Here is a 13,027-nt window from a genome sequence, read left to right as displayed (position 1 = left end):
TTCATCCTTTGTGAAGTTGATCCGGAACCCTTTGCCACACAATTGACTTATGCTAAGTAGGTTGTGCTTTAGGCCTTCAACATAAAGGACATCTTCGATGATGGTAAAAGGAGGTGCTCCAATGGTTCCTACTCCAAGGATCTTTCCTTTAGTGTCATCACCGTATGTAACATATCCTTTGGCCTTTAACGATAGATGTGAAAAATTGTCGACATCGCCCGTCATATGCTTTGAACAACCGCTATCAAGATACCATTGATTCGAGGTTGTCTTCAAGCATACCTACAAAACTAAATTATGTCTTCAAGCATACCATTGGTAGTTAGTACCCTTTTTAACCCACACATAATGCCCTTTTGGAACGCTAAAGTTTCGCACATAACAAGCATTAGGTGTGTGGCATTTGATTCCACAATAAAAGCAAGTAGGTTGAAAATGACTTCTATATCTAGGAACATAATTCTTCTTCTTAGCAATCATTTTCTTTTTATGACTTTGATGCACACTTTTAGAATTGTTTACTTTCTCTTTAACAACTTGTTCACTTGCTTTAACAAAAATGGTCTCATTTGTGCTTGGTTTGGAAAACTTAGAATATCCTAATCCACTTTTATCATTAGAATACCTTTGGTGATTAAGAATTTCCTCCAAGCCAATTTGACCTTTTTCATATCTTTCTAAAACTCTTTTAAGTTGAACAATTTGAAAAGATAAAGACTCACAATTCTTACATACAAGACTTTGTTTTTCATCCATGAACTTTTGTTTTTCACTTTCAATATATTTTTCCAAAGCAATATTTTTTTCTTCTAAGGATGAAATTTGTTTCTTTTGGGATGAAATATTTTTATACAAGGTCTTGCATTCTTTTAAGAGTTCATCTATAACATCTTGTGCGTCATTGTCATAAACTGAAAAATTGCTACTAACCTCATCGATTTCTTCATCGGATTGATGTGAAGCCATAAGAGCCATGTTCGCACATTCATCGCTTTCCGATTCCGAAGATGAACTGATCTCATTATCGTCCCAAGCAACATAAGCCTTTTTGTTTTTGAATTCCTTCTTGCCTTTGAATCCTCCTTTCTTTGCAAGTTTCGGGCAATCCGGCTTTATGTGACCTTGTTGTCCACATTCATAACAAGTGACGTCTTGCATTGATGTGGATGCTTCCTTTTTCCTGAAATGTTTATTCTTTATAGGATAAGAGGAATTTTTATTTTTATTAAAAAACTTACCAAGCTTCTTCACAAGAAGCATAAAGTTCTCATCTTCGGACGTCTCATCATCTTTGTCATTTTTTAAATCAACCTTCAAGGCAATCCCCTTGGACTTCTTTTCTTGCCTTTCGTGCTTCTCGAGCCTTCCAAGTTCCAATTCATGTTCTTGAAGTTTTCCAAATAGAGACGTGTATGTCATTGTTGAGAGACTCTTCTTTTCCGAAATAGCGGTCACTTTCGGTTGCCATTCTCTTGTCAAAGATCTTAAAACTTTCAGGTTGAGATCATCATTGGTGAAGGTTTTACCAAGAGCAATCAAGTGATTTGTTAGATGGACAAATCTCTTTTGTAAGGCAACTATAGATTCACCGGGCTGCATGCGAAACATATCATATTCTTGACTTAGAGTGTTTAGCCTCGATCTCTTCACTTCGGTGGTTCCTTCATGTGTTTCTACCAAGGTGTCCCAAATCTCCTTTGCCGATTTACATTGAGATATACGAAAGAACTCGTCCATACTAAGAGCGCTTTGGAGTATGTTGATTGCCTTCTTCTCATTCAAAATCTTTTTCCTATCATCTTCGTCATAAGTGTTTTTCAACTTTGGGGTACCAACTCCATTCACCACATTCACCGGTTTGTGTGGACCCTCTTCAACTGCTTCCCATATACCTTCCCCTTGGGTCTCAAGATGTGCCTTCTTTCTGATTTTCCAGAAATCGAAATATTCTCCGGAGAAGAGTGGGGGCTTGTTGCTACTTCCACCATCTTTGAAAACCGGGTTTATGCTTGCGGAAGCCATGTTGATCTCTAGGAACAAGTCACCTATAACTTACTATGATGCCAATTGTAAGTTGTAAATGCGCCTAAGAGGGGGGGGGGGTGAATTAGGTGGTTAAAAATTCTTCGAACTTGTTTCCGGTTTTTGGTTATTTTTCGTTTAGGTGCGGAAAAATAAGTTGCGGAACGTAAAAAGACACCGGAATTTATAGTGGTTCCCTTTACAATCCGAAGGTACATCCACTCCCCTTTCGACTCGAAAGAGATTTCACTATAGTTCGAATTATTGTACAGCCTACTCACACCAAAGGTGATGCTTACTATCTAACCTATAGGTAATCAAGTGTGCAAGAACAATCCTCTTGCCACACCAACCCTTGTGTCCAACAATCCTGGATCACAAGTCAAATAGAAATAAATCTTTTTGATGATTTGAATAAAGTGTAGTACTATCAATCTTCTCTTGATTGATCTTCTCCTTAGATAAATAATTCACTCAATGAATAATATATAAGTGTTCAACAAAAATGGAATGAGATGAAAATTTGGTTATGAACACTTTTATGAAATATTGAAAAAATATGAAAGAGTGAGTATCTTAAGTTTTTATGAAAGTTCTTGGAGGTGAATTTTCATTTAAAAGATTCAAGAATTTATATTGACAAAACACCTTTTCAAAGAGGTATAATTTTCTTTATAAAAATTGATGAAAAGGTATAAGTTTTTGAAAATCATTTTTTACTGAAACGAACAGTGTTAACCGGTTAACGAAATGGGTTAACCGGTTAACGCGTATAACGTTAACAAGGAAGTTCAGAAACAGGGTTGTTTACCGGTTAACCCATATGGTTAACCGGTTATCACTGTTGAAATGCAGAAAAATACTTTAAGAAAAATGTGTCTTTCATTTCAACATGTTAAAAATTGGTTAGGTTAAATATGGAAATGCAAATCATGATTGTTGAACACTTGTATACTAATCTAAGAGTGAATTAGATATACCTTAGAAGTTGTCGCAACCTGAAAAATACAGTGCGCGAAAAAAACAACCGGCGAAAGAAAAAGACAGAAGAGTCGCCATCGTGCGTTATTCATCCCAAAGGAGGGAAAGGAAACGCTCAAAGTAAACCTGAAAAAGGAAAGGACAAGACGGGGTCTCGCAACCAAATCTTGGGTTCGGGAGTCGGTTATGCGAAGGGAAGGTATTAGCACCCCTACGCATCCATAGTACTCTACGGGATCCACTTTTGTGGTTTTTGTCTAAAGGGTGTGGGTTTACCTAATGTGTTTATTTACTAAAAAGGTTAAGAGAAATGACTCGCGCGGATGTCGCATCCACTGCATACGTATCTCATCTGAATATGAGAATCAGAGTCTTCGTAGCTCGGCTGACCTATGGGTTGGGGGATGTGTGCTCGCTAAGACATCGCGTCTTATGCCTACGTATCTCATCTGGAATGAGAATCAGAGCAAGTCGTAGTTCGGCTAACTACGGGGTTGTGGATTGGGTTTTGGACGAACAACGTTACTACGCAATCTACCGGATGCTCGACCTTTGGAGACTTACTCGCCTGTAGTAGAAGGAGTAAACGTGTGTTAAGGGTTTTAGGGTTTGGGATGCTCGAGGGAAAACAGGCAGTCCTTGACGAAGGAACCGCGCTACATGTGGGGATATGAATACAAAACACAAAACATGTATCTCAAAGTAAAATGCCACCAAGGGGCTCAAACATTGCCTCCTATCGAGGCCTTCCAGCTAAGAAAGCGATAAAGTACGAGAAAAGGAAAAAATTACCACACGGATAAAGATCCGAAGTTACAGCAATTAAAGGAATGGGAAACCCAGGGATCCTTCCAAGCTAACATCATCAAAGAAAGTGGGTCAGTACAGATAATCGGAATGAACCTCCAGGGGATATCCCACAAATAAAGTGGGAAACCACGCAAGTTATCCCTGCAAACGTCATGTGAGCCCTCACAAAAAAAACTCAATAAACAGGTTAGAGAAACAAAATAGGGTAACCAAGAGTTTCCCCTAAATCAAAATGTAACCACATGAATAATTCCATCAAAATTCACAAAAAGCTCACAAAAAGCAATCAAGGGTAGAAGGCCTAAACCTCTTGTCAAACACATGCATCAAAAGGGTATCAAATTCATCCATAATTCCTCATACATTTAGAGCATTCAAATTAAAGGCATAAAGATGATGGATATATGGAAAACCTGATTGGAGAGCTTGATTGAAATTGAGTTGCACCCGTGAGGTTTACAAAACAATCTTTAGGGTTTATGTGAGGCAGAGGTGATTCTGTGCAGTTGAGTTCCCTTCAGGGTTTGGAGGCTGCTCTGAACTCTGTTAGTTCTTCTCTCACTATCTTTTTCCTCAGGGTTTTGTTCCAAGGAAACCTCAGAGTATTTTGCTTCCCCCCTTTTCTCAAGTGAATCTCCCAGTGTAACTCCAAGTGTGTTTTGCTCTACTGAAACTTCAGTATTTATAGACTGATTTTCGTGGGTAGTGGGCTCAAATGAGGGAGACCCAAGTCCAAAAAAATTTGTTATATTTTATTTATTTATTTAATTAATTTTATTTATTTATTTATTTTTAACTTTTTTTTTCCTTTTTTTTTTCGTTTTCGTTTTTTTTTTCTTTTTTTTTTCGTTTTCGTTTTTTTTTTTTTTTTTTTTAGTTTCTTGGATCTAATTCTGATTGACATGATGAAATGCAATGTATCTAATGTTAAATGACCTAAAAATGAATGCATGCATGAGGTGTAAAGCGTATGCTTCCAGGAAAAATGAAGGGTAAATTTTGGGGTATTACAGCTGCCCCTATTCAATCAACTGGAGACCTGGAAAGAAGATAGCAGCGGCTATCGTGCTTTCGAGGTATCAAGGGATTGAATATCATAAAAACCCAAAAATTTGCACTGAAGTGAAGTGAAGTAACAATGCCTGTCAGAATCGGCAAAGAGGTGGTCTTGAAAGAAGAATCTGTCTGGTACGGTGAGAGTCAGTCTGAATATCGAAAAAGAAGTATCTAATGTATCTAATGTTAAATGACCTAAAAATGAATGAATGCATGAGGTGTAAAGCGTATGCTTCCAGGAAAAATGAAGGGTAAATTTTGGGGTATTACAGAAGTGAATCAACAAACTTCCAAAAAGTTGGCTTGAAAAAGAAGCTTAAGCCAAATGTTGCTTATGCATATGTGGCTTGATCACTTTGATGCTTGAATTCTCTTGAAGCTCTTCTCTTTTTGCATTGATACATGTTGTCTTCATCAAAATTCTTTTTGGATTGAAGCTTGCTTCTACACAAACTGCGAGATATGCGAAGTTCAAGGGCATACTTCCCTAGAATGTCAACTCTTGACAGGAACTTCCACAGACCAGGTGAACTATGCTCAAGGAAACCCCTACTCAAATACCTATAACCCGGGTTGGAAGAACCATCCTAACTTCTCATACAAAAATAATAATGCATTGTATGCAGCTAATCAAGCACCTGCCATACCACCATGATATCAAAAAGCTGCCACAAATACTCAAAATGCTCCTAGGAAATCAAACTTAGAAATAATGATGGAAAACTTTATAGCTACCCAAGCTCAAACAAATAAGGATTTCTTAAACCAAAATATACACACTAGTGAGCAAATCAAGCAGTTAGCAAACAAGGTAGACGCATTAGCCACCCATAACAAAATGTTGGAAACACAAATCTCACAAGTGGCTCAACAATAAGCACCTACCGCTGCTCCTGCAGACACATTTCCTGGACAGCCGTAACCAAACCCGAAAGGTCATGCAAATGCTATTATACTACAAATTGGGACAGAACTAGACAGATCGACCGACCCTAGAACTCAAAACCCATCCATGCATCAAGACCCAGGTAAGGTAACTGAGAAGGAAGACGAACAAGAGGAAGATAAAAACGAAGAGGCCGTAGAGAAAGAAGAACCTTATGTTCCTCCACAACCATATAAACCCCCTATCCCTTATCCTCAAAGACTTGTTAAATCTAAAAGTGTAGGGCAATATAAAAAATTCATAGAGCTTCTAAAACAATTGAATATCACAATACCCTTTACAGAAGCCATAACTCAGATGCCCTCATATGCTAAGTTTCTCAAAAAAATCTTATCTAACAAGAAGAAGATAGAGGATAACGAAACCGTTACACTTACTGCTGAGTGTAGCGCCATAATACAAAATAATATGCCTCCTAAGTTGAAAGACCCAGGTAGTTTCTCTATACCCTGCATAATCGGAAAGTTTGTCATCGACAAAGCACTATGCGACTTAGGAGCTAGTATTAGTTTAATGCCCTTATCCATATGCGAAAGACTAAAAATGGGAGAACTAAGACCTACGAGGATGTCTGTACAACTTGCAGATTATTTCGTTAAATTTCCCGTAGGTATGCTGGAAAACGTTCCGGTGCGCATAGGACAATCCTCTATTCCTACAGATTTTATAATCATGGATATAAAAGAGGATTCCAACATCCCTATCATATTAGGAAGACCATTCCTAGCCACAGTCGGAGCTATCATAGATGTAAAAAGAGGCAAGCTAACCTTCGAAGTTGGGGAGGAAAAGGTCGAATTCATTTTGACACAATTCCTAAACACACCAGCTATAGATGACACCTGCTGTCTACTAGATGTCATTGATGAATGCATAAGAGAAATGGAGAATGAACAAGCATCATACTCCGAATTACTAAAAATTACAAGGCCTCCTACTTATGAAGATGAAAATTTAAGCAAGGAATACCAAGATGACAACCTAAGTGAATGCCTAGCACTAACGCCCGATCATATGCCTTGCCCAAAGAAACCGACCCTAGAACTTAAGACGTTACCCAAAAATCTAAGGTACGAATTCCTAGACACTGTACTTGAGCGACCTGTAATAGTAAATGCAGACTTAGGGCAGATAGAAACCGAAAAGCTTCTACACGTTTTGATGAAATACCCAACTGCTTTAGGATACAATATCTCAGATCTAAAAGGAATAAGCCCTTCCATATGCATGCATCGCATAATGCTAGAGGAAGACAGTAAGACCTCTAGAGAACATAAAAGAAGGATAAATCCCATTCTGAGTGATGTGGTAAAGAAAGAAGTGTAAAAGTTGTTAGAAGCAGGTATTATCTACCCGATATCCGATAGTCAATGGGTCAGCCCAGTACATGTCGTACCGAAGAAGGGAGGCGTCATAGTTGTTAACAATGAAAAAGGAGAATCTATAGTACAAAGAGTGGTTACTGGAAGTAGAATGTGTATTGATTACAGAAAATTAAATAAAGCCACTCGGAAGGATCATTTGCCTTTACCTTTTATCGATCAAATGTTTGAAAGATTGGCTAAGCATTCTCACTTCTGCTACCTAGACGGTTACTCGGGATTTTTCCAAATCCCTATTCATCCCGACGACCAAGAGAAAACGACCTTCACATGCCCTTATGGTACATTTGCCTACTGACGAATGCCATTCGGACTGTGTAACGCTCCTGCAACATTCCAAAGATGCATGATGGCAATTTGTGCAGATTTCATATATGACATCATGGAAGTCCTCATGGATGATTTCTCCGTATGCGGACATAGCTTTGAAGGCTGCTTATCGGATCTTGAAATGGTACTAAAGAGATCCGTAAAAGCGAACCTAGTGCTAAATTGGGAAAATGCCATTTCATGGTCCGACAAGGAATCGTGCTCGGACACATAGTATCTAACAAGGGGATTGAAGTCGACAAGGCCAAAATAGAAGTTATAGAAAACCTCCAGCCTCCGAAAACCATAAGAGAAATACGAAGCTTCTTAGGACACGCCGGTTTCTACTGGAGATTCATTAAAGATTTCTCAAAAATCAGAAAACCATTGACTGGTCTATTGATGAAAGACGTCGAATTCATCTTCGATGAAAAATTCCTAGCGGCATTTGAACAACTGAAAACAAGTCTTATCACCGCACCTATCATGCAACCACTCGATCGGAGATTACCGTTTGAAATCATGTCTGACGCTAGTGACTATGCTGTAGGCGCAGTCTTAGGACAAAGAAGGGACAAGAAACTTCATGTAACATACTATGCAAGTAGTGAAGGAGAAGGGCGACCCAAAACGCAGAAGAATTTAAAATTTCTCCATTAATGATCCTTACGAATGACATGATCAGTGATAGAATCGTTACCTCTTGTGGCGATCACGAACGTTGAACGATGACAACGCCTCTACTCAGTCCACACGAACGGATTCCTTCAATCTAAGTGCTAGCTGCTACGAATGAAGGCTTTGAGTGAGTGAGAGAGAGAGAGAGAGAGAGAGAGAGAGAGAGAAACGAAATTGCAAGTGTAACAATGCTTCTACACAAGGGTTCTATTTATAGAACCACTTGTGTGGGCTGCAAGCTAAAAAGCCCACTCAAGTGTATATGGCCCATATCTTATAATATGCCAAAATCACTTAAGCGCGTGATACCTTACCATATTTCGTATTCTACTTAAGTACACCGTGTAAGACCCCAATTTTGGCCCTAAGATCCCTCATGGCATCATAACATTGCATTTGCAAAGCCTCAAGGATCATGAGCATCTTGGTTCCCTTTTTTGCCTTTGGGTGGGACCTCTTGTGAGTGGTTTGAGATCACCAAGCATGCTTGAATTGTATATCATTGCTTTTCTCATTTTATTTATTAACCAAAAACACAAAAAATGTCACTAACATCTTTTGTTTGTAGCTTGAGCAATCACAAGGTCTAGAAGCTTCTAGGAGATCCTTTGTGCAATGATAAAGTCAAGAGAAGATGAAAGCAAGCATGGAAATGGTTCCCAAAGCTCTCATCCATCAAATATGCCTCCCTAGTATCTCAATTCATCATTTTGATCAAAGCAAGTCAAGGGGTTTGAGGTTTGTCTCCCAAGGAAACCCTAACTCATCTGATCATCAACAATGCCTTGCTCAGGAAGCAACCTCAACCCATGGTCAAATACAATCAAGGGAAGTTCTTAAATTCATTATTTCATGCATATTTGAACTTATGTGAGTGCCCTCAATCATCAATTCGTCAAGATTTGAGGCATGGACTTGAGGAGTTGGTCAGTCAATTCATTTGACTATTTTGAAATGCATTGAGACCTAACTTTTTATGCGTTGGTCAAATGGAGATGATCCCAAGATAAAATATGTTCTAAAGGAAAATATGAACAGCTTTCATGTTCATCAAAATATGATTTGAAGCATGGAATGTCATCTTTCATTCCAAGACATTACAGGTCATTTTGATTGAAACCCTAATTTTGGGTCAACTTCCCAAAAACATAACTCATTCATTGTTTATGATTTTGAGGTGGAACCAAGTGCATTGGAAAGCTTATTGTGTCTACTTAAAATCTTATGTTGAGTAAAATTTCAAAATCTTAAAACAAATACATGTGATAATGCAAGACATTATAGGTCAGTTTGGATGAAAGTCATTGAAATGGAAAAAAGGCCAACCTCAAGTGCCCATAACTTCTTCATTAACAACCCAAATGATGCAAAATGTAAGTCAAAATTTATTGTCTTGAAAAGATCTATGACTTTTATGTTGAAGGTTTTATCATTTGGAGCTTGCATCATTGAGACAGAAGGGCTTGAACATTGGACAAATTTGGAAACTTCACTCATGCATGTTTTGCACCCTACACTTTAAACTCAAAATTCACTCATTTCCAAGGCCCAATTGAAATTTTGATCAACATATCATTTGCTCCTTATGCAACAAGCTCTCTAACCATTACTCATGAGGTAGCATTTGGAGTTTGGAAGCACCATTTTCGAAGGCATGAAGATTAAGTGCATTTTGTGAAATTCCATTCAAATTGCCACGCATGAGCTCTTTACACTTAATGAAGAGCACAGAGTTAGACCACAGGACAAGAGACCGGAAACAAAACCTGCTTATGCACATGATGCATGCAATGCTTGTGCATATGATTTGTTTTTATATTTCAAAGGAACTTTAGGGTTTTATTTACAAATTTTGGGAATATTAAGCATTTTATCACATATAGAAATATCTCGTCAAATAATATCAGGGAAAAGAAGTACATCACTGTCAATCATGTACAAGAGAAGAGGAAAATAATCATCCTATGGATCCCTAGAAACAATCATCTAATGCTCGGGACACAGGAAGATAAGATGCACGAAGCCTCTTCACCTCTTCTTCATAAGCTGCCTCCATATCTGCCTTCTCTTTGGTGAGTCGATCGTACTTCCTCTTCCAGAACCGGGAAGACTGAGGAAGTAGAGAAGTCCATGCATCATCAGGATCATCAATAACCAGATGCTCAAGAAACTCTATCAGAGCATCCTTCTCCTTAATCTGCTGGAGCAACTCTTCACGTTCACGGATCCAGGCACGTGAACGGTCTTCGTCTCTCGACTCCTCTACTCCTTGATTAGGGAGGGTTGAAGGCCCAACCATAATCATAGGTGTGGGTTTCGGATACTCGTAAGGCATGAGATACTCAAACGCTCACTTCCTTACCGAAGCAGTGTAAGGCTCCATAGAAATGCAATTCTTAGGACCCAACTCCTTCCTTCCTTTCCTATGCATCTTGCGCCAAGTGCGGACCATCCTAGCTTTCAGGTTTTGGGGATCTTTACCCTCCTGAAAGAACACACCCTCTAACAGAACGTTATTGGGTTTATCCTTTAGGGGGAACCCAAGCTGACGACGTGCCAAAACGGGGTTGTAGTTATTCCCACCACATGTACCAAGAAGAGGCACATTGGAGAATTCACCACAAGAGTCGATAATCTGCACACCATCATACACGCGGTTGTACCAAGAGATATCATCATTAGTGAGAGACATAAGCCTCGTGGACCACCATAGACATCCCTTATTCTCCTTGAAAGCGACCGTCTGAGGTAAGTGAGAAATAAACCACTTATACAACAGAGGCAAACAGCACACAATAGCGCCACCACCCTTTACATTCCTCATATGCAAAGAGAAATAAGCATCACCCAACAGAGTTGGAACGGGATTAAGAGCAGAGAAAATCCTAATAGCGTTCACATCCACAAACTTGTCGATGTTGGGGAATAAAACCAACCCATAGATGAGAAGTACAAATATGGCTTCAAAAGCATCCTCACTCATGGCCTTCCCATACGTAGTAGCTTAAGCAATGAGGAACTCAGAAGGGAGACCTTGAATTCCACCTTTAGTAGTCATATGAGCACCAATCAGAGATTCATCTATGTGCAACACGTCTGCTATCTCTTGAGAAGTAGGAATACTCTCCAAGCCACTGAACGGAAACTGATCCAGGATAGGTATCCCCTCAAGATAGGCATACTCCTCATGGGTAGGCAAAAGCTGAAAGTCCGGAAAAGTGAAGCAACGATACAAAGGATCATAAAACTGCACCAACACGCTCATCAATCCTTCAAATCTGGTTGCCTGAAACTGTACTTCTTTGTATTCCTTCTTTGTCTTTCCATATCTGAAAGTTTTGCAAATAAACTCCTTAAGTTCCTTGAAAATTTTCTTATTGTTTGATGATATGGATGCAAATGGGTGCATGAATGCATGGATGCAACAATCACACTCAAGGATCAAGCAAAGCACACCAAACAAAGGTCATGGGATGGATCATGTTATCCTTAATATCAATCAAACATTTTGGTGGATTATGGTTTACACCTTATCAACACCCAAGTTCCATTGATATTAAGGATATATGAACGGATCAACCATGAATCAAGGGTTTGTTGCAAGTCACGAGCATGGGGTTTTGGTTAAGAACCACCCAAAGGGAGTGTACTAGGGTTTTAAACCTGCCAAACATGTTCTACAAGAGGTTCCCATAGTCATCATCCCATCTTTTAGATATTATCGGAGAAACGAATACTCGTATTCCAAAAATATTCTCAAGAGAGACTCTTATGAGTGTAGCACCGCGTAACAATCGTATCAAATCTTACACTTGAACGACTTTCGCACTACATCCTAAAAATAGGCCAAGATGGGATTGGTATACTAAGGTCCTTGGCTTCTAAGGTCTATATTGGAAAGAGTAATGTCTAACCACAACTTAGTTGTGTGACATTATTGATCCCAACATGACCTCCACCAAGTGAATGGACTTGCAAGTCAACTTGCTAAGGAATAACTCCACACAAGTCAACAAGACTATGCCATTCTCCTATCCTAAGTGCACTCGAGTCCGGGTATAGAACTCATCTCACAAGGATCACCAAGCATATAAGGAATTAATATCAAGAAAATCAATCATTACACACAATACAGTAATCCCAAATTGCACAAAAATATGTCACAAGACAAATATACAATACAATACACCAAATATGAAAAGTAGCTAAAACCCACTAGGCAAATGTACACTTTCACTGACGATAAAGCCCAATAACTTGCCCGAACGGACTCCAAATGTACACTTGTTGGGATTCAGACGAAGCTTGAACTTCCTCAAACGCTGAAAAAGCTTCAACAAGTGCTCTACATGTTCAACTTCCGTTCTTGACTTAGCAATCATATCATCCACATATACCTCAATCTCCTTGTGCATCATATCATGAAACAAAATGGTCATAGCTCGTTGATATTTGGCTCCGGTGTTCTTCAAACCGAAGGGCATCACTCGATAACAGAATGTTCCCCAAGGTGTGATGAATGTTGTCTTCTTCATATCCTCGGGTGCCATTTTGATCTGATTATATCCGGAAAATCCGTCCATAAATGAGAAGACATTGAATTTAGTTGTATTGTCTACCAACATATCAATATGTGGTAGGGGAAAATCATCTTTTGGGCTAGCTTTATTCAAGTCCTTATAGTCCACACACATCCGGACTTTCCCATCTTTCTTAGCCACGGGCACAATATTGGCCACCCATTGAGGATACGTAGAAGTCACTAGAAACCCCGCATCAATTTGCTTCTGAACTTCTTCTTTGATCTTTACTGCCATAATAGGATGAGTTCTTCTGAGCTTCT

General features: G+C 39.0%; 1 protein-coding gene across 1 annotated transcript; it reads left to right on the top strand.

Annotated features, from left to right (window-relative positions):
- Nucleotides 1-6,223: 6,223 nt before the first annotated feature.
- On the top strand, nt 6,224-7,141 carry LOC127087584 (uncharacterized). The gene has a single exon (XM_051028493.1). It carries the CDS (start codon nt 6,224-6,226, stop codon nt 7,139-7,141), a length of 918 nt encoding a protein of 305 aa, XP_050884450.1.
- Nucleotides 7,142-13,027: the final 5,886 nt, after the last annotated feature.

This window comes from Lathyrus oleraceus, chromosome 1 (assembly GCF_024323335.1).
Source record: "Lathyrus oleraceus cultivar Zhongwan6 chromosome 1, CAAS_Psat_ZW6_1.0, whole genome shotgun sequence".
Classification (NCBI taxonomy): domain Eukaryota; kingdom Viridiplantae; phylum Streptophyta; class Magnoliopsida; order Fabales; family Fabaceae; genus Lathyrus; species Lathyrus oleraceus.
The sequence above is the reverse complement of the archived record's forward strand: the minus strand, read 5'-3'. Positions and strand labels throughout refer to the sequence as shown.

What these genes read in the sequence shown, in the direction of transcription:
- LOC127087584 (XM_051028493.1), top strand. Translation starts at nt 6,224, where the DNA reads ATGCCTCCTAAGTTGAAAGACCCAGGTAGTTTCTCTATACCCTGCATA.